Below are 22,861 nucleotides of genomic sequence, written 5' to 3'. Positions count from 1 at the left end.
GCACCACCGGGGAAGTCTTTTTAACCCTAAGAAATGAGAGTCTCTACAGCTTGTACCAAACATGGAAAGTAAAAAGCCCCCAGACACTTTTTTAGAAGAGGAGGAAAAAGCTGATGCTGAGGAGCAAGGCTAGGGCACTTCACCATGAGCATTAAGGCCATTAAACACAACTACAAAGAGATTTAGGGCAGTTTGTAAGCTTCAGGCCTGCTTACCAGAGTATTGCTGCAGTTTGAGGGGCTCTCCTAGCATCTAGGACCATCCAGACACTACAGAACCAGCGGAAAGCACTCCACATGGTCATATACACACATGCCCAGGCAGTGGGGGAAGCCTCCAAGAGAAGCCAGGGAGCAGAGGGCTCGCTCTTTGTAGAACCTAGCACACCATGTTCTCTACTGAAGCACCCACTGCTGTTTGGTCAGGACTGAGGCAGACCTGGGGTTGGGGGTGCTAATGTTGTTGTGTGGAGTAAAATCAAGTACCGTTGTACAGATGAATTGTTTGTAGGAACTCAGGAAATAGCCCAGGCAGGCTGTACCTATCCCCCCAGCCCCAGGCTAAGACCCAGGTCTGTATGATCAGCAAGGCTGCCCATCAGATTTGCCTTTCCTCTGTAAGAATTGACCTTTTGTGATAGGCTGGGTCAGTCAGGAAAATGTTCTTGGAGTGGCCAGGGGTCTGCCTGGAGTTCAGTGTCCAGTTCATTCACCTACCCTGCTTTAGGCACCATTGATTACAGCACCCAGCCAACTACCTTACATTCTTATTGTGGAGACACACAATAAACAAATTAGAAAATACAGTGTATGTAGCTGATGTTCAGTGCTTTGGAGAAGAATTGGGGTGGGGGTGGGGAGTATCAAGAGAGAGGATTGCTATATCCCATAGGCTGTATGAAGTCAGAGGACACCTCTCTTATAAGATGCCAACTGAGCAGAGACCCGAAGGGGGTTGAGGGAGTGAGGCTTGCAGACGTCTGAGGAAAAGAGCATTACAGGAGAGGGGACAGAGAGTGCAAAGGTGAAAGTATACCTGGCACGTTCAGGGAAGAGCCAGGAGGTCAAAGTAGTTAGATTCAGGTACAGGAAGAAATAGTAAGAAATGAAACTCATCCCTGCAGTGCGGGTCAGATCTTAGAGGGCTGTGTGGGCCATTGTAAGAGCTTTGGCTTTCAGGCTGAGGGGTATGGAAGCCACTCACTCAGTGACTTACCTGATGGGGTTAGCATGACCCCTCTAACTTTTGTGTTGAAAACAGATTAGGGAGATACAAAGACAGAAGCAGTTTGGACTCAGTGGTAGAGTGCGAGTATGAGCATAGTTATATTTTAAAGATTAAGGAAAAATGGAGTCAAAGAAGATGCCAAACAAACCTTTGGCCTCGCAGCTGAAAGAGTGGAATCTCCTCTGCTGAGAAGGACAAGACCTCAAGAGGAGCAGATGTGGGAGAGTTGGATCAGGAACATATTAAGTTGTAATTGAAAACATCAAATTGGCCCTGGAGGGAGTTCCAGGCAGGAGATACAAATGCAGTTGGTATTTGACATGTGTCTACTGACTTGGAGATATGTCTCATAATCCCTCTTTCTCTTGCCTGCATGTTCTGTGAGACGAAAGGAGAGGAAAGAGCTATTAAAGAAAATATACCAATGCAGGAGCTCCTAACTTGATTAGAAAACACCAAGTCCCACCCTCAGAGCCCCAGGGTCACATGTTCTCTTGCCTGCATGTTCTGTGAGATGAAAGGAGAGGAAAGAGCTATTAAAGAAAATATACCAATGCGGGAGCTCCTAACTTGCTTAGAAAACACCAAATCCCACCCTCAGAGCCCCAGGGTCACCTGCAGTCTTCTCTAAGGGGAGTGGGCAGTAGGGTTCTTTCTTCCACTCACTATTGCAGTTAGAACTAATGGAACTCGGAAATACAGAACCACTGTGGACTCCAGGGGCTCTAAATCATGAAGTGGGGTGACCCCAAGGAACCCAGTCGCAGTCTCCCCCTTTTGGTTTTCCTTCCACCTTGCTCACTCAGCCACGCAGCAAGCATACCCCTCTTCCCACACTCTAAAGCGCCAATCAGTAAACTAATTATTCCCTTTTTTCCCGCCAGCTACACAGATGTTATTGATGTTGTCCAGGCCCTGCAGATACATCCAGATTCAAATGTCAAGTCCTCCTTCACCATTGGTGCCATCACAGTGTGCGTGGAGCCCCTGAGCTGCTACATGGAGCACAGGTACATACTTAGGACCACCTCTGGCCCACAGGGTGTGTTGTGTTTAAGTGTACAGGAAGCAGTTTTCTCCCACCTACCAGTAGGAGACACCTCTTTATGTGTGTTTATGTTTTGAAATGCATCAGTCTACCTTATATGTAATAAATGCCCAGTTGTCATTTGATTAGTGCTAGGTTCTCAGAGCTACTGTTTGGACTGGCAGCTTCTCACCACTTTGTGCACTGAAAAGTCACCCTTCTAGGACAGTGGGACTTGAAATAGCTTCTCCCAGAAAAAAAGAATGCCTATGGCAGGCTTTTCTTTTCCTCTTCACTGCAGGGGAGGGACTTTGTGTCCCAAGGCACTTGGAGTACCTCACAGATACTTTTTTATGTGGTTAAGCCATCTTAAAGCATCTTACCTCAGTTAATGACACTTATTCTCATTACAAACAGGTGAAATTTATTTTTCTACTTTGGAAGTAATATAACAACAACAAAGAAAATTGAGTATAATTCACTCATAATCTCACTCAATGTTAACTATTATAATTTTTGTGAATTCCTTCCTGGTCTTTTATGTGCATGCTTTTTTACAGTTGTGGTATACATATAATTTTATATCCTTCTTCTTAGGTTAACATATAGACATGTTATGTAAGTGAACATATATATGTTCCTGCAGTTACAGTGGTAATTACATTTTGATTGGGTATGTAATAATTATGTGCATGTATGGACATAATAGTCTTAACCAGCTCCCCACTATTAGTCACATAGGATGACTCCAACTTTTCACTATCATAAATAATGCTATGAGAACATCTTTATCCATATAAATTTCTCAAATTTCAGATAATTTCCTTAGAATAGATTCCTCAAAGATATATTATTAATTAATTGTATGATAGTTTTATTACTCTTTATTCATATTTCCAAATTGCTTTCTGAGTGGGTTTTGCAGTTTATACTGCCCCAGTGGTGTCTGGAAGTACCTATTTCATCATGAGAGAAATCCTCACTGGGAAGTTTCAAACATTACAGTGTCCCTTCATAGAGCTATTTGACTTCCTCTCCTTTTAGCCTAGTAGAATGTATCCAAGGTCTGTAATCATGTGGTTTTTCTGGCTAGTCCATATTATTATCATCTCCTGGTAACTGATTGATCTATCCTTAGATCTTCATCTGAAAAAGCTCCCTTCTTGAGTCCCAAGTTGATATCTTTAGACTTCACATAGAATTTACATTAGAAGTTACTTCCCTAGTCACCTTAACTGATCCCAAGAAATGTCTTCACCATTCTCCCTTCTCTTTAGCTCTGACCTAGGTTCTGCTCTCCCATAATAAAGCTAAGGTGGTCTATTTTTCCTTCTGCCTTAGGTTAGGTTATTGTAGTGAATGCTGAGCATCCCCATTCTACTTCAGAATGCCATATTGAGTCTTACATGCCACTCTTTCTACCATCCATGTCTCTTCTTGTTCTGAAGTTTTCACTTAAAGATGAATGAAAGCAGAAAGGGGTCTAACAGGGGACTAGACACTACCAGAGATATTAACATAGAAAGGTAAGAAAAGATAGTAATAAACAAAGAACAGACAAAGGTTACACTCTAGACAAGTTCTCTTCTACACCATCAAGAAAAAGTTAAGGAGAAGAGAAACTAACAGGGTGGTAAGGGAAGAGCTCAAGGAAGAGATATAAAAGGTCTGGGGAAATGGGGAGGAGGGATCTTCCTGGGGTAGTGGAAATGTTCTAAAACGGAATTGTGGCAATGGTTGTACAACTCTGTAAACAATTTACTAAAAATAATCATTGAATTGTACACTTTAAATGAGTAAATTTTGTGCAGGTTATAAATAAAGCAGTTAAATAGAAAAGATCAGGGGAAAAGGAATTTAGCTGACAAAAGCAGCTGAAAGATAAACTGTTAGAGTCCTAGAAAGAAAATAAAAATGAAAATCTCAAAGCAGTGAGAAGTAAAGTAGACACTGCTAAAACAAAATGGAGAGGAAATACGGAACTCCTGGGAGGTCCAGTGGTTAGGACTCCTCCCTTCTACTGCAGGGGGCACAGGTCCAGTCCCTGGTCGGGGAACTAAGATCCCACAAGCCACACGGCCAAAAAAAAATTTTCAGAGGAAATAGACAAAGAAATGAAGACAATTAGAGAAAAGAGAGGAATTATAGAATACAGATTTAGATTTTGCGAGGACAGAAATCATTTCTGTTTAATGCTTAGTACATAGTAAGTGCTCATGAAGTGTCTGTGGAATAAATGAGTGTGCCAGCATGTGAGGAATAAGTGTCCTTGAAGAGAATTTAAATAAATAAATCAATAAACAAGCTAAAGATAAGTATATAATCTCTTTAAATATAGAAATAAGGGTAAAGTATATGAATTATAGTTATGGAATATAAAAATATAAATGACAAAATCAGGTGGGTTAAAAAGTATAAGAGATTGGGACTTCCCTGGTGGCGCAGTGGTTAAGAATCTGCCTGCCAATGCAGGGAACACAGGTTTGAGCCCTGGTCCAGGAAGATCCCACATGCCGTGGAGCAACTAAGCCCATGCGCCACAACTACAGAGCCTGCGCTCTAGAGCCTGTGAACCACAACTACCGAAGCCCGCACACCTAGAGCCTGTGCTCCGCAACAAGAGAAGTCACCGCAATGAGAAGCAAGCGCACCTCAAAGAAGAGTAGCCCTCGCTCACCGCAACTAGAGAAAGCCCGCATGCGGCAATGAAGACCCAATGCAGCCAAAAAAAAAAGTATAAGAGATCACTAATAATATTTGTCAGTAAATCAAAATTACTGATTTGCTCATTTTTTAGATATTAATGAGAAATTTCCAAATTTACTTTTGAATCCATTCCAGAAAGTAATTTACTATATTGGTTTACTAATTCTCTGTTGGAAAACTAATGATTAACTCCTGTGCATGGGCTGGGGAGCTATTCTGTTTCATGTGCATGGGGGTGCATGTGGAATAGAATAAGAGAATTATGGGACTCATGATCAAGAATAGAAAGTTATTGGGACTTGCCTGGTGGTCCAGCAGTTAAGACTCTGCACTCCCAGCACAGGGGGCCCGGGTTCAATCCCTGGTCAGGGAACTAGATCCCACATGCCTTAACTAGAAAATCCCGTGTGCCACAACTAAGACCCGGTGGCTCAGCCAAGTAAATAAATAAATATATATATTTTTAAAAACCTGGTTTAAAAATAAAAAGAATAGAAAGTTATTAAATAACATTAAGAAAAAAATTAAGTGGGCCAGTGTTAAGCCCATAAATTTTTTAAAAGCAAAAACAATCTGGGAATTCCCTGGCAGTCCAGCGGTTAGGACTTGGCGCTTTCACTGCCGTGGCCTGGGTTCGCTCCCTGGTTGGGGAACTAAGATCCTGCAAGCTGCACGGCATGGCCAAAAGAAAGAAAGAAAGAAAGAAAGAAAGGAGGGGGAGGGAGGGAGGAAGGAAGAGAGGGAGGGAGGGAGGGAGGGAGGAAGGGAGGAAGGAAGGAAGGAAGGAAGGAAGGAAGGAAGGAAGGAAGGAAGGAATCCATCCATCCTTACCTAGCCAACTGTGGTGGATTAAAATTATGGCCACAGCAGAAACAGCCCCTCCCATCAAGACCTGAAGAGTCGAATCTACTCACCTGGGCATCGTGACTTGGCTTTGGCCAGTGGGACATCAAGAAGCATGAAACAAGCCAAGGCTTGAAAAGCATTTACACATTGGGGTTTGCCCTCTCTTGCTTCTGGGAGCTAAGACCACCATATGAAGAAGCCTGGGCTAGGCTGCTGGAGGATGAAAGACCATGTGGAGAGAGAGGCCCAGCCATCCATTCCTACCATTTGGACTGAGACCCCAGTTGGGCCTGTGAGTGAGACCTTGATGATTATCTTAGATAATCATCAGCCCCAGCTGAGCTGCCCCAGGCCAAAACAACTGCCCATTCAACCTATAGAATCATGAGAAATAATAAATCATCATTATTTTAAGCCACTTAGTTTTGGGGTGATTTATTATACTGCAACAGTGTAAGAAAATAGGTACACTTATACACTCTTTTTTTTTTTCATACACTGTTGATAGGAATGTAAAATGATTTAATCTCTTTCGAAACAAATATGGCCATTCCATTGCTCAAATTTTATCATACAGTTATATTTTTACAAATGTGCAAAGATATATATGTATAGGGGTGTTTGTTTCAGGCAGAATTTTTAATTCCAAACAGTAGAGCCCACTCCAGCATGTCTAGCTGGGGAGGAATTTACTAATGTACATTATAGCTTGCAGAGTCTCTAGGAGGGTCAGGCTGTATTGGCTAGGCAGCCAGGTGGAACACTCAAACTTCCTGTAGGGCTGCCCCAGTGAAGGGGATATCTCAGCCACTTCCTCCACCAGAAAATGGAGTCTGCTTACCATACATTCCCTCACTCACCATGCTCATTGCCACTTGGGGTCTAGTTGGTAGAACTTCGGCCATATGCCTGCACCAGATGGCAAGAAAGGCTGGAAAAGCAGTTTTCTGCCATTTACGCCAGGGACGGGCTTCCTAATTCCAAGTCTGGGAAAGGTGTTTAGAAGGTACTGGGCAGTCTGAAATATGACAGATGTGCTCTGCAATGTTCAAGACAACACTATTAATAATATCAAAGAACTGGAAATAATCCAAATGCTCAATTAGTAAGTGACTGGTTAAATTTGGGGATATTCATATAATGGACTGCTATGCAGGCATTTTTTAAAATCAAGTAGATTTTTATCTTCTAACATAGAAAGTGGCCATAATATTTTATGAAGTGAGAAAAACAAATTACCAAAACAATGTGTATTTTTTAAATGTTTACTTGTATACGCAGAGAAAATATCTAGAAGGATACATGCCAAACTGTGATTAGTTGTTCCTTCTGGGAAATGACCAGTTCCTTGGGGGCAAATGTTGGATGATGGGGAAACCATTTGATATTTTATAGTATCATGTATATTGCTTCTTTTAATGTAACAGCTTGATTGAAGTTTCTGTGGATATACTTACTCTGGACATTTCATATAAATGGAATCATATAATATGTGGCCTTTTGTGTCTGGCTTCTTTCAGGGTTCATTCATGTTGTAGCATGTGTCAGTGTTTCATTCCTTTTTATTGACAAATATTTCATTGTATGGATATATCATATCTTTTTTATCCATTCATCAGTTGATGGACATTTGAGTTATTTATATCTTTTGGCTATCATAAATATACTGCTATGAATGTTTATGTATAAGTTTTCATATGGTTGTATGTTTTCTGTTCTCTTGGGTAGAATTACTGGGTCATATGGTAACTGTATATTTAACTTTTTGAAGAGCTGCAAACTTATCCAAAGCCACTGCACCATTTGCATCCTCACCAACAATGTATGAGGGTTCCCATTTCTCCACATCTTCACCAATACTTCTTATTGTCTGTCTTCAATAATATTACAGTTTAGTAGGGAGGACGATATGTAGAGAAGGAAAGGAGTGAGCCAACATTTGTTTTCCATTGTTTGTTAGACACTGTGATGCTTTACCCTTTCCAAACCTCAAAATCCCCTTTAGGTATTTTGGGAGGCGTTTAAGGCAGGCATCATTACCATGTTTTACCATGAGGAAGCTGTTGCTCAGAAAAGTTAAATAATTTTCCAAATGCCACACCCATGACATGTACACAATTAATCATGATATAGGGTAGGAAGTGCTGTGATAAAAGATTCATGTAATTTTATAAGAATTATAGAAAAGCTATGATAACTCATAGTTGGATTAGGAAAGAAAGCCAGCATATGAATTTGAAGGACAGGGATGCCAGAGATGCCAAGATATGAGAAGAAATTGCATGTATGTGCAAGTCCATGTGTTCTGAGTATTTTCTTTGCAGCTGTTTAAAGTGAGCAGCTTAATGGCCCTCTACCCTGTCAGAAGTTTAAAACATGAGCATCCAACCTGTGATTGTATAAGATGCCTTGAGGGGAAACATTGCTCAACCTTGTCTAAGATGCCACTGGTGTGAATTGCTGTGGGCTGCTGCAAGAAAGGAAGCAGGACGCTGAGAAGGGCTTTTAAGGGCATGTACTCTAAAGTCACAGGCACTTACTTGATGGGGACAGACATTTTTCTAAGAATGCATTTGCTGTGTGGCTGGCCATTCAGTGGACTATGAGTGCAGTGAAGTCAGTGAGCTGTATTCTTGGGAGACTCTGGTGCGGATGTCTCTTCCTTTGTTCCAGGGCTCCTGACCTTGCTCAGTCATAGCACGTGGGGATTCTCCCATGGAATTCTTTAGAAACCATGAAGGAGTCAGGCACGTGAACTAGATCCACGGCCCAAAGTTGTATTCATCCAGCTCACTCATCCACCAAATTTGGTTCCAAATGGGGTGTGTCTGGCTGTTGTCAGAAATCGAATTAAAAGATGAGGATTTGCCACCACCAAGAGAATTGCAGGAGAGAAACTCCCCTCAGTGTTTTGAACAGCATTAATACCTGCCAACTACACCAGCAACAATTCAGAGGGTGGCTTCATCAAGCATCTTATTTGCAGGGATAGAAGACACAGGAGCTCTGTGGTGCCAGACAAACCTGGCTCCCTGTATAAGCTCTCCCATTTCCTAGCTGCATGTGGGACCTTGGGCCAAGTGCTTAGCTTGCTTAGCCAACCTAAACCCACTCTTTGTGGTTTTTAGGTACCCAAGGTACAGGGTGGATGTGAGAATAAAATTGTACATATGAACTGCTTGCACAGTGCCCAGCCCATGGTAAGAACTTGATAAAAGGCAGCTATTCTCATTAGTGTTAGCTTTCTTCTCTAAGAAGAGCACTGTGGTGTTTTAGAAGTTTTAAAGCACTGAGAATATGGGCTTTTCTCTGGAGCTTACTGCAGAGCTACGGTTGTTAACTCACACTTCGGATTAGTCACCCTCAATCCAATCAGTCAGTTTCCTACACTTCATTCACTGTTTGAGCTCAGAATAGGATTAAAGGGAAACCAGGATTCTGTTGTGCACATAAAGGGAAATATGGCAACTTTGGTACTGAAGGCCCTTGGCACAATTAGGCAAAATAATTCTCATTTTCCCTTGAAATTTCCCCTTTACTGTCAGGACAGTATCTCTTTGGGAGGGTGGAAAAGAAGACCAAGTTCTCTTTCTCCATTTCCTATAGTCTTGAGAGCTGGCCCTGTCCTCAGTATCCCCTCTTCAACATTCCACCAAGAGTTGACCACTTTGGGACTTCTATGGGGTTTCTGGCTTAGGGAACTTTGGTTCAAAGCTATGAAAACCTTTTGTATAATCATGGCTATCCTTAATGTTCAGTGTTGCCTGCCAGTTGCCCCACTGAGTAAGTCATCTTGTATGTTAGTGATATTCACATTTTTGTGAGAAATAACCAATGAAAATTCTGAGATCAATGGTTTTAAAATATTTCTTTTTTCTCCCTAGATTTCTCTTTCCTAAATGTCTCGACCAGTGTTCACAAGGTAAGCAATATGCTCTATTTTCGCTTGCATGCCTTTCAAATTATGTTTAGATGCAACAGACTTTTCTTCATGCTCCCACCTACCATTCTGAAATCTAAAGCAAGTAAAACTGATCCAGGGAAAACTTGGGCATTTTTTGCTTTTATCTTATTTGATAGGCAGATTTCTTCCAAGAGTTTGTCTCTTAATGATAATAAATTGCCATGGCAACACCTCTTCTGAGCTGGGCTTACGTCTGCCCTGGCCTTCCAGCTAATGTCAGTGGACTGAATAGGTATTCCTAGCCTGTGGATCAGCAAGATTTTGATGCATTTCTCCTGTCCCATGAGTGAGAGTATGGCTGAGTAGAACCTTCTCCCTTAGTCCCCTGCTACATATACTGAAATTTTCCACGTCTCCTTTATAACATTTAGAAAAATCCACCCATCCTGTAGGTTATACTCAACCTTGCATTGTCCTACCATCTGGCAGCCTGGGAGCAGCACTTTTTAGTCATATTAGCTATGATGGCTGGAGACCCAGAATAAATTCTAAGTTTCCTACAGTTAGTGATAAAATACTTATTGTTGTCAGAAGACCTGGGGTCTGGGCTTCCTGAAACAGCCCAGCAAGTAGAAATCAGATGGAAGAAAATAACTCAGTGTCACCAGCACAGTTTTGCCCTGCTGATCCCATTGCCAATCCACAGGGAATGGAGACAATAGAGCATTCGTAGAGCTGTTGTCTTGGGAAAGAGCTGAGCTGGAGGCTGTGCAGGGCAGGAGGCCGGGTCACTGGAGAGAAGAATGTGTGTGTTGGACTGCTGCACCAGGGAGTCTCAAGTCTAGCTTTTAGAGGCCCCTGTTGCTTTCTAGGCACTGCACCCCAGAAGCAGAGTTGACTGGAGGTTGGCTGGGTCTATCTACAGTGTCCACCCCAGGTAGATTAAAGAGATTTTATAGGGGCTGGGTCAGTAGGATCTGGTAACAGACTAGATGGGGGGACATTGCAAAAGGGGGTATCTGGAATGACTCCTAGGTTTCTAGCTTGGGAGATTGGGACGGTTCGTGGTACCTATCCTTGAAATAGACTACATAGAAGAAAACGTAGGTCCAGGAGATAACCAAAGAGAGCTGTCTGGTCCTTCGATAAATGTTTGGAAGTCATGATCAAAGCCAAGGGTGTGGGCTATAGTCAGCCCCTCTGACTATATGATCGATCATATAGTGATCGATCACATGATCGATCACGTGACGATTGCCACCCTAGTGCCCCTTGGCTTCTTGACACTTTCTCCTTCAGTGCCCCTCTGCTTTTTTTGCATGTGGGAAAAAGATGATCAGGCTACCTTGGCAAAGAACCTTAAGCAAGTGTTCTGTCTTTACTGTCCATGAACCTGGGCCAGCATTACAAGAGGAAAGCTCTTTTAGGCAAAGACAGAATGAGTTCTGTCTGGGATTTTGTAGGCATATTTCATTAACATTGCCTTCCAACTCATTGTTCAAAGGCAATGTGTGTCAATTCTGTGCTTATATAAAGAAAGCTGGGGTGGGGGTGGGAGGACTTCCTTGGTGGTCCAGTGGTTAAGAATCCGCCTTCCAATGCAGGGAACTCGGGTTCGATCCCTGGTCGGGGAACTAAGATCCCCCATGCCGCGGGGCAACTAAGCGCATGCGCTGCAACTACTGAGCATGCGAGCCACAACTAGAGAGCCTGCATGCCACAGCTACAGAGCCCACACGCTTTGGACCCCGCACACCGCAAGAAGAGAGAAGCCTGTGCACCACCACAAAAGATCCCGCGTGCCGCAACTAAGACCCAACGCAGCCAAAAATTAAATAAATAAATAAACATGTTTATAAAAAAAGAATTAAAAAGAAAAAGAAAAAGAAAGCTGGGGGAATTCCCTGGCAGTCCAGTGGTTAGGACTCACGTTTTCACTGCCACGGCCCGGGTTCAGTCCCTGGTCGGAGGACTAAAAAAAAAAAAAAGAAAGCTGGGAATGTGATCAGATGTAGACAGATAACCTTGAGGCCATATATGCTGTTTTCTGAACTGCAAAGGGCTTGTTAAGTGATAGTGCCTTAGTAGACATCTTCCCCTTACATCTGGACCAAGAGGACCCTATAGACTGATCTGACCTAATTCACCATGGGCATGGACCCTCTGGGGAGAGAGGAGATAAAATGCAAGTATTTCTTCCTCCTCAGAGATTTGGTGGCTTTCTTAGAGGTAGGATCTGCCACTGGTAGACAAACATTTCATGTCCCAAGGGAGCAGTTGCCTCCCTTCGCTCCTGTTCATGAGTCAAGCTCCCTGATTCATTGCTTTTACAACAAAGGATTATTTTACAATGAGAAAAGCACTGTATTGCAGCCACAAGATGATGTGTATTACAGAAATCCAAGGATTAGGAAATAATCTCAATGCCTAAACAACAAGCAAGGCTCATTATAATGCTGGCTTTAAAACAGAGCGCAGATAATTTACTACCATGACCTGCTTTTAGATGTATCTGTAGATAGACAAAAGAAGTGAGATTTGTATTCTTCTGGGCTGCTGGAAGTCTTTAGCCAGACTGGGATGGTCAAACAGACCTCAGAGATGTTTCTCCACTCTTGGGAACGGGCCAGTCCAGGCTGCCTGCTCACTCACAGCCCAGACTGGTGAGACGTTGGCCAAATCAGAGTATCCACTCCTTGATAACAGAGCAGAAGGAAGCTCCCGGCCCAAGCAAGATGAAACCGCTCATGATGGCCTCTTCACCCTGTGCTCCAGATAACTGCTGTACCTTGCCTTGAAGATGGCATTTCCTCTTGGCAGGTAGCAGATTGCATAGCTGGCCTAAGGAATGCTGGGGATAATCCTTTTGCTTGTTTCTCCACAAAGCAAAGCCCCTTTTCTATGTCCAATTCCTGACCTAGAATCCAAAGCTCACAGTGTTTGTCTACATGGTACTCATGGGGCAGACAGGACTTTGGGCAAGGTGTCTGTCAGAGACTCAGACCCTAGCCTTTTCTCAGGCAGGCCAAGCCTGTGCTTGTGACCCTGCTGCATGCCACTCAGGTTGGCACATTTGCAGTAGTCTGACTCTCCAGTTTCTCTGCCCAAGAAGATGCTAAGTAGTGTCCTAGGGCCTTTATAGATCTTCTCTCAGCCTTTCCTTACTCCTCACTGCAAGATCCACCACAGCTATTCTTGTCTTCCACCCCTGGGAATGTCATGGGCCTCTTGCAGGAGCCGGCTCCCATAACTGCCATCTCTGGAATGTGCTGAGCCTTCTAGAACGCTGCCTGCTACCCCACTGTGCCACATTCTGGGCCTGGCTGCCTGGCCTTGCTTTACTCAGTTTCCAAAGGCCCCAGCCACTTCCTGTGGCTGCACCAGGACATGGGGTTCTGGCAGTAGGCTTAGCAGGCTGTCCTCACTGCCTCCCCACAGCCTCCAGAGTGACCTTTCTAAATGGGAATGGGAGCACAGGCACTACCAGTGTCACCTTTGTTAGGAGGCTTTCCTGAAACTCTAACTGCAGATGGTCCATCTTAATGTTAAAGCTTATGAACAAGGAAGGCATGTGAGGAACCTTTTTAAAATAGAATAAACAAAATGCAGACATATTCTCCATTTGAATTCCTAAGTCTTGTGCTGTTACCACATCTAGGCCATACCTGAAGACCTTGAGAATAGAAGTTTTAAGTGTAGGAGAAGCTGTTAAGAAAATGTGGTTCTGTATATTCCTATATACTTGTATATGCATAGACTATCTGAGGAGGCATTCCCAAAATCTGGTTATTAGTGGTTGCCTCTGGGGAGGAGAAATAAGGCTCAGGGTGCCAGAGAAAGGAAGAAGAAACTTGAACACCCTTTTGTACCTTATCAATTTTGCACCAAAAATATATATATACTAATAAATCTTAGAAACCTTTCCAGATGGCTGCCTGATGAATGGTACTTGCTCAGACCTGCAAGTGGGAGAATTTTTGGCATGTGGGCACCCACAGCTTAGTTTCTTAGGCAGCTGCCTCGGAGGTCAGGTTGCATGTGTCTTTTATTACACTTCATTCATTCTTTCATTTTTTCAGCAAATCTTTATCTAATGCCTGCTGTAACCCAGTCCTGGGGGATTAAGAAAGGCTTCTGGAAGAGGTGCTATTCAGATTGTCTACACCCTGAAGGAGGAGTTGGCCCTCCTTCAAAAAAACGAGAGAAAAGATGGCTCCAGGCAGAAGAAACAGCAAGATTGAAGGCCTGATGGTGATTAGAGTACGACTAGGGCCCTGAGGAAGTGCAGCATGCAGATAGATCAAGCAGGCCAAGAAGTTTAGATATCAGCCTAAAAATAATTGGAATGCATTAAATATTTTAAGTAGAGAAGTGACTTGATCAGATTTATGTTTTTGAAAGATTACTCTTACTACAGTAGGAAGAATGAATTGTAAAGGAAGCCTGGAAGTAGAATGAGCAGTAACCTAGTGAAGAGAGAGCAGTGGTCTAAACCAGGCAGATGGTAGCAGGGACTGAGAGTGGAGGATGGACGATGGCCCAGGTTTGGGGAACTGGGCAGTCGGTGTGCCTTTCACCAAGTGACCACTTGGATGTCAGGGGAAGCCATTGAGGAAACTCACCCTTGAATCCTCAGAGGTCTCTCAAGCACTGTGCAGAGGCATCTGGGCCATATTTACCTAAGGCCGACTGACTTGCTGTGGAGCACTAACAGATACCTGCGAAGAGCAGGACTCATGTCTCAGAACCAAGGAACCAATAGATTCCCAAACAGTGTGTAAGCACTCAGGAAGCAGATTGTGTGCTCAGCAGTCGAGCCCTACCTCCTGACATCTATGATCCTAGGCGTATTGTATACCCTTTGTGTGTGCCCTGTCCCCATTGTTACACACGAGCATTGACATGAAGCTCCTAACCCCTGTTCCCTGGTTGCGAATGGAATGTGTTTATGAGGTTAGATTCAGTCTTTAGAGTTTTGGAACACTTTTTATAAGTATGATTGGTGAGAGGAAGGAAGTATCACTAACTTCTGCCTCAGACCAGAGGCAGGGGCCAGGGGTCCTGGAAGTTGCCTTCAAACCAGTGATAGCCACTCATCTAAACCATGGCCTCAGCAGCCTAGGCTGGTGAGAGTCATGTGACTTACCTTCCTGCTTGTTGCTGTGGCTAAGGTGTGCCACAGCCACCTCTGTCAGTCTGAGGAATGGATCGGTCCAGGCTCCTTGGTGTACATGTAGGGGTCCCATTCCCAAATGATGAGATGGTGGTGGTAGTAGTGTCAGGTTGCATTTAATGAGTTCTTACTCTCTGTAGCCTGTGATAAAGCATTTCACAGATAACCTGGAGATATGTGTTCCCATCTGACAGAGGAGGAAATTTGGGCTCAGAGAGAAAGTTGAGCAATTTGACTAATGTCACCCATGAATAATTAGTGGAACCGAAAATTCAGACTCAGGTTTACTTGGCTCTAAAACCCATGCTTTAATCTTTACCTTATGCTATCTTTTTACATACATGAAGAAGATAAATAAAAATATAAGCCCTATATTTTAAGCACTGCCTGTGTTATTCAAAGGAGCTCTCGTAGCTCAGAGAAAGAGAGACAGCAAGGTGGCATGAGGGGAGGATTGGGATGGTAAGGTATTAGAGAAGATTGTAAGGAAGAAGTAAGCTTTACCAAAAAATTTTTTAAAAGGGCTTAAGTGAAAAAACAAGGTACAGAATGGTATATAGTATGCCACTGTTTGTGGGAAAAATGTATACATACACATTTACTTGTAAATACTCAGCACATATCTGGAAGAAAACTCTGATAAATATGGTTGCCTCCAGGGAAAGAAGTAGGTTGCTGGATAGGAAAGGAATTTACTTTCTCTGTGAACCCTTCTGTGCATTATGAGTTTTGCCCTCAAAAACTAAGTACAGCTAATTCTTTAAAAAACAAAACACTTGACTGAAGTAAACAGTATTAGTAAGAGTCCTCTGTACTGAATATTCGTTATTCAGGATCCTACAATTACAGGGTTACTTAGGAAAGCTGAAGTCTCATAATTTAGAGACATTCACTTATGAACTAATCGTTTATAAAACTAGTCTCTATTAGTAAAAAGATTGATGATGAGCATTGAGTCTTCTTAGGTATAGAATTAATTATAGGCTTCCCTGGTGGCGCAGTGGTTAAGAATCCGCCTGCCAATGCAGGGGACACGGGTTCAAACCCTGGTCCGGGAAGATGCCACATGCTGCGGAGCAACTAAGCCTGTGCGCCACAACTACCGAGCCTGTGCTCTAGAGCCTGCAAACCACAACTACTGAGCCTGTGCGCCTAGAGCCCGTGCTGCACAACAAGAGAAGCCACCGCAGTGAGAAGCCCACGCACCGCAACGAAGAGTAGCCCCCGCTTGCCGCAACTAGAGAAAGACCACGCGCAGCAACGAAGACCCAATGCAGCCAAAAATAAATAAAATAAATAAATTTATGAGAAAAAAAATTAATTATAACACCTATGAGAATGCTATTACAAAATAGAATATAAATGTTGAAAATCTCAAAAACCTATAAATGAAATTATATTTAATAAAAAATTAGGAGGCAACAAGAGAGAGATATTACCTCTACATCTTCTCAAGTGGGAGATCAGTAAATTTTAAAGCTGTTAAGTCAAGTTGTAAAGAGTTAGTTATACTCTTTAAAGATACAAAATTATCCACTCGGGCTTCTCTGGTGGCATGGTGGTTAGGAATCCACCTGCCAAGTCAGGGGACACGGGGGTGAGCCCTGGTCTGGGAAGATCCCACATGCCGTGGAGCAGCTAAGCCCATGCGCCACAACTACTGAGCCTGTGCTCTAGAGCCCATGAGCCACAACTGCTGAAGCCCACGCTCCTAGAGCCTGTGCTCCACAACAAGAGAAGCCACTGCAATGAGAAGCCCACACACCGCAATGAAGAGTAGCCCCCGCTCGCCACAACTAAAGAAAGCCCGCGCGCAGCAATGAAGACCCAACACAGCCATAAATAAATAAATAAATAAATTTATAAGAACAGTAAAACTTTAAAAAAAAATAAGTATCCACTAGAGGAACTATAAAATTATTAATGTAACCAACCAGAACGTGATAGTGGAGAAGTGGGACAAATTTAAGGGTATATGAACTTCCTTGTCTCTCATATGGAAAAGTCAAAAGACATTGTCTAAAGGTGACATAAGGATAGCTATCATATAAGAACATAAAACAGACTATAAGCCCACCACTTATCAGAAGGAAAGCAGAAAACAATGCAGAAATCATACTGCTAAAAGTTAAAAAAAAATTTTTTTTGAATAGAATTCCACATAAACAAGGTAACAGAAACAAAGTGTCAGTAAATATAAATGGTATAAACACCTATTAAAAGGAAAAGTATCTCAGATTAAACCAAAAAATAGAATCTAATTATATGATGTTCTGTACAAGAGGAGCATCTAAAACTAAGTAAGGATGGTGATAAAAGAACGGACAAGATATAACAAACGAATGCAAACAGAAAGAAATGGGGTTGATATTAATAACAGCAGGGTTGAATACCAGGCAAAATATTGAAGAGTCTAAAAAGGGCAGTTTTGGGAGTTTCCTGGTGGTCCAGTGGTTAAGACTCCGTGCTTCCACTGCAAGGTGCACGGGTTCAATCCCTGGTCCGGGAACTAAGATCCCGCATGCTGCACAACACGGCCAATAAATAAATAAAAGGGCAATTTTTAATGATAAAGGACACCATCTACAACCTGTCATGAATATTTCTGTACCAAATAATTCAAAAGCATATACCTTTAAGTTACTATGTTACTAAACAAGAAATAATTTTTCTTTTTATTGAGATATAATTGACATATAACATTGTATTAGTTTCAAGTGTATAACAGAATGATTTGATGTTTGTATACATTGCAAAATGATAACCACAATAAGTTTAGTTAACATGCATTGCCTTACATAGTTACAAAACAATTTTTTTCTTATGATGAGAACTTTTAAGATCTACTCTCTTAGCAACTTTTAGTTATTCAGTACAGTATTATTAACTGTAGTTACCATGCTGTACATTACATTTCCATGACTTATTTGTTTTATAACTGGAAGTTTGTACGTTTTGACTCTCTTCTCCCATTTCTCTCACCCTCTACCCCCTGCTTCTGGCAGCCACCAGTTTGTTCTCTGTATCTGTGGGCTTGGTTTTTGTTTTTGTTTTTTGTTTTTGTTTTTAGATTCTGCATATAAATGAGATATAATGAGATCATATGGTATTTCTCTGTCTGACTTATTTCATTTAGCATAATGCCCTTGAGGTCCATCCATGGCAAGATGGCAAGATTTCATTCTCTTTATGGCTGAGTAACATTCATATATGTATCATATCATATATAAGATAGATATATCTTAATATATAAGATATATCTATCTTATATCTCCTTTATCCATTCATCCACTAATGGACACTTAGGTTGTTTCCATATCTTGCTATTGTGAATAATACTGCAATGAACATGAGTGTGCAGATAGCTCTTCAAGATAGTGATTTCAGTTCCTTCTGGTATATTCCAGAAGTGGAATTGTTGGATCATATGGTACTTTTATTTTTAATTTTTTGAGGAATCTCCATCCTGTTTTCCATAGTGTCTGTACCACTATGGAGTTGGCATTCCCAGCAACAGTGTACAAGTTTCCCTTTTCTCCACATCCTCACCAACACTACTTATTTCTTGTCTTTTTGAGAACAGCCATTCTAACAGGTGTGAAATGCTGTCTCATTGTGGCTTTTTTAAATAATGAATTAAGCATTCAACTTAAGAAGTTAGAAAAAGAACAAGAACTTTTTTAAAGCTAGATTATAATAAAAAGGATTGAATCTATAAACCAGATATATCTAGCATGTTAAGCAACACTATGGAGATGCAATCAGCAAAATCTAGACTGAGAGAAGTATACAAGATGCAGTTTTTCAACAAATAAATCACAAAGAAGTAAGAAGAAAACTATAGATTGAAGGAGAATTATGAGATGCATCAGTGAAATATAATGTATAGGCTTTGTTTGGTTCCTGTTTCTAAAAAATTAAGAAAATATTCTTGAGACAGAAAAATTTGAATATGGACTAGATATTTTATATTAAAGAATTTATTGTTTAATCATTCATTTTTTTAAAGAGTCCTTATCTTATGGTAATACATACTGAAATATTTTTGGATGAAATAATAGGATGTCTATTATTGGCTTCAGAATCATCCAGTGGGGAAGGAGAGGAAAGGAGAAAAGGTTGGGGTATGGTATAGAAGAAATAGTTAGCCAAATGTTGATCTTTCTTGAAGCCAAGTGATGGGCTCGTGGGCGTTCATTATACTATTTTTTTCTACTTTTGTATATGTTTGAAATTTTCACAATATTAAGTGAATAAAAATGGTTGAATAGCACAAATGCAAATAATACTGTAGCAGAAATGGTGTATATGCTGTGATCCTAGCCATGTAAACGTAAGTATGGAAGAGGTATTACAATTGTGTTGGCATGGTGGGATGTGGCAAATTCTCTGATTTCGAAATTATCTGTAGTGCTGTGGATTTTACTTCTATATTTTCACAGGAAGGTTGAGAGTGATTGTGGCCCACTCCACAACCTCTCTTTACATGCGCCACCCTTCCTTACTGTGTCACTCTGTGAATATCTTTGTTAGCACTTACCTTGGAACTGTGGGTCCATGGGTGAGACTTCTTGACTGTGCACTCTTTGAGAATGGTTAGCACCTGACATATGGTTTGTGCTTGGTACACGTCTGTGTTCTGAAATGGTGAAAAGTCACTGGCACCAGTTCCTGATGAGGTTAAGTACATGGGATACAGAAAGGGCCCTTAGATGAAAAAGCTCCAGGTATCAAAGCGGAATTAAGAAGACAGAGGAGGTTAGGAGGTGAGGCAGCTACAGAGTTGAGGCCACTCACTCCAAGAGGTTGCAGTGGCAGAAAGAGGAGCAGAATGATGGCTATGTATATCAGTGTTGGGTGTCAGGGGTGTCTACATGAGGGGGCTGCTAGAAGGGATGATCAGGGGAGGGAGCAAGGGCTCACATTTGTGCAAACCCTCAGCCCCAGTCAGGACTCTATAAAGACTGAACTGTTTTTGGTTTTGTTCCCCAGGCCTGGTGAGTAATGTTGTGTTCACCAGTCACACCACAGAGCAGAGGCACCCTCTCCTCATTCAGTTGCAGAGCCTCATCAGAGCTGCCAATCCTTCCGCAGCCTTCATTCTTGCAGAAAATGGGATTGTCACCAGGTAAACTTACCAGTTCACTTCACTCCGCAGGACCAGCCACTTTCTCAGATGCAGCAGTCTGGCTATGGCCCACTGGGTCTTTCCACTGTATCAAAGACCTGAGCATTTATAAAAGTCAGGTCTTGAAGTGCTTTTGATGCTGTGTAAAAATCACCAAGAGGACCCCACATGTTAATATCCTGTACTGTTTTGAGATGTTTTGTTTTGATGCATTCACGTTCTCATCATTAAAGGATGGAAGTCAAGACTCTCTCAATGTTCTTTGTGTTAAGATGTGAGAGAAATGGCATAGAAACATAGGGAAATTATATCTTTACTTCATAGACCTGGGTTCAAATTACAAACTAAAAATAGAGAATTAGTGACTTTGTGTGTATGTATGTATGAAAACATCTTGTCATATAGCAGTTTTGTTTGCTCAGTAAGGTGCTAAAAGGTGTATACTTTTCATATAGTTTTGACTTTTGAGCATTGCACATATTTTACACATTCAGAAATTAAGTCAGCAAGGAGGGAAAAAATACAAACAAAAAAGTGAATCCATCTGTATACCAAAGTAATAAGAACCGTACATATGCAAAATAATTCAAGTAGCTTCTGAGCATAATCCTCTGTTGGAACCCTGATTCCAAACGACATCACTGATTAGAGAAGGGAGATTATAAATATGAAATGGGAAAGGTAAGGAAAATCCCTGCAAATGTTGGAGTTGAATTGGGGGACTCGATATAAATTCATTATTTCAAAAAAAAAAGTATATTCCCTAGCTCTTTCCATTAAAAGGGACCAGAAATAATACCCTTTCCATTAAAAGGGACTAGAAATAATAATAGCAATTAATACTTCTACCTCTAGATCTTAATTTCTAAGTACCAATCTCTGCTACAAGGTATCAGCACTCTTTGGAGAATTGGCTGATTGCAGGTTTAGGGAGTGAAAGTACAAGGTGAGCCTAGTACATTTTATGACAGAAAAGCAGGGAAGTATTCAAAGATTAGTGGAGATATGTCGAAAGGATACAGAAGCTAGCTTAAGAAGCTCCCAGTAGGCAAATTTGGGACAACTTGAGTATATGAGAGAACCATGATAATAATGGATTATATAGCACGTAGAGTAAAATGAGTCTGTGGTGATACTAAAAAAAGGGAGAGGGACAGAACAGTAAAGCTCTTCTTTATAGAAGAATGCTAGCTAATGAATAAATAAGGATTTATAGTACTAGAAAGTCAGCATTTTGTAACCTTTCATATAATACTTGATCTAGGCAAGAATTATCAATGGATGCTAAAAGCAGTGGATGACAGATTGTTGAGGAAAAGGATACTCACTTCTCTCGAAGTATCTGTCACGGGACTTCCTTGGTGGCACGGTGGTTAAGAATCTGCCTGTCAATGCAGGGGACACGGGTTCAATCCCTGGTCCGGGAAGATCCCACATGCCACAGAGCAACTAAGCCCATGCGCCACAACTACTGAGCCTGCTCTCTAGAGCCCGCGAGCCACAGCCACTGAGCCCATGTGCCACAACTACTGAAGCCTGCGCACCTGGAGCCTATGCTCTGCAACAAGAGAAGCCACTGTACTGAGAAGCCCGCGCACTGCAACGAAGAGTAGCCCCTGCTGTTCCGCAACTAGAGAAAGCCCGCGCACAGCAACGAACATGCAAAGCAGCCATAAATAAATAAATTAAATTAATTAATGAATAAATAAAAAGTATCTGTCACTCCACAGACTACTTACTACTTACAAAGAGGGAAAAGTACCTTCACAATGGAGAGCTCTAATCTAGAAGACATGACATTGACCAAATGATTAAACTTAGCAAGACCACTAATGGGATAAACTGACGTCATGTGCCTCCTTCGTGACACTGTGGAAAGGACACAATATCACTTGGCCATTAATCTTGCCAGAAATGTTTAGCTGAATCTAATCATGAGGAGCAACCAGACAAATCCAGGTTGTGGGACACAAGACAGCTGGCATGTACTCTTCAAAAATGTCAACTCCATGAGAAACAAACAAACAAAAAAAGTTGGAGGAATTATTCCAGACTGAAGGAAAATAAAGATTATAAATTAATGAGCAATTCTTGATTGGATCCTGAGTGCCCTATCCCCCCAAAAAGGGGAAATTTGAAAATGGATGTATATTAGATCAATACTTCTCCAACTTTAATGTGCATATGAACCTCTTGGGGATCTTATTAAAACGAGGGTTCTGATTCAGTAGGTCTGGAGTAGGCTGGAGATCCTGCATTTCCACCAAGCTCCCATGTGGTACCAGTGCTGCTTGTCCTCAGTATTAAATTCCCTCAGTGTGATAATACTGTTGCGGTTCTTCCAGAGAATGTGCTTGTTCTTAGAGATGCATACTAAAGTATTTAGGGGTGAAATAACAGAAAAAAAAATATATGTATGTACTTGTATGTGTGTATGGGGATGTAGAGAGTAAGCAGAATGTACAGGTTAAGGTTAATAGGTCTAATTAACCTGGATTTTCTGTATGTTTTCAAAGGAATGAAGACATTGAACTGATTCTCTCAGAAAATAGTTTTTCGAGTCCTCAGATGCTACGATCTCGATATCTAATGTACCCTGGCTGGCAAGTATCATCATTGAAAAGTAGCTAAGATTTCTTTATAAACTCAGTGATTTATTTATTTACAGGACAGAAAAAGAGAAAGTGAAAATACCAGGTGTGCTCTAGGAGGGTGACAATGGCAACTGCAACAACCTGCCATGTCCCAGTAACCACTGGCCTTGCTGGGAGCCCAGTGATCCACATCTTGGGGTCCAAATTGAGACCCTTGCTGGATGTTGAGACTTAAGGAGTCATCTTATAGGCCTTA

The 22,861-nt window shown here is 41.7% G+C and overlaps 1 protein-coding gene across 3 annotated transcripts in view; it reads left to right on the top strand.

Moving 5' to 3' along the window:
• The window catches only part of DNAAF9 (dynein axonemal assembly factor 9), a 152,448-nt gene that overhangs the window by 117,352 nt on the left and 12,235 nt on the right, over positions 1-22,861 (top strand). For all 3 annotated transcript variants that reach the window (XM_082428909.1, XM_082428908.1, XM_082428907.1), the window contains 4 exons: positions 2,112-2,237; positions 9,691-9,728; positions 19,876-20,011; positions 22,528-22,614. In XM_082428909.1, coding sequence (XP_082285035.1) covers positions 2,112-2,237; positions 9,691-9,728; positions 19,876-20,011; positions 22,528-22,614 — 387 coding nt within the window. The remainder of the gene's footprint in view (positions 1-2,111; positions 2,238-9,690; positions 9,729-19,875; positions 20,012-22,527; positions 22,615-22,861) is intronic.

Source organism: Balaenoptera physalus (assembly GCF_965194825.1).
Source record: "Balaenoptera physalus genome assembly, chromosome: 16".
NCBI lineage: Eukaryota > Metazoa > Chordata > Mammalia > Artiodactyla > Balaenopteridae > Balaenoptera > Balaenoptera physalus.
Note: the sequence above shows the minus strand (reverse complement) of the source record. Positions and strands in the feature narration are given on the sequence as shown.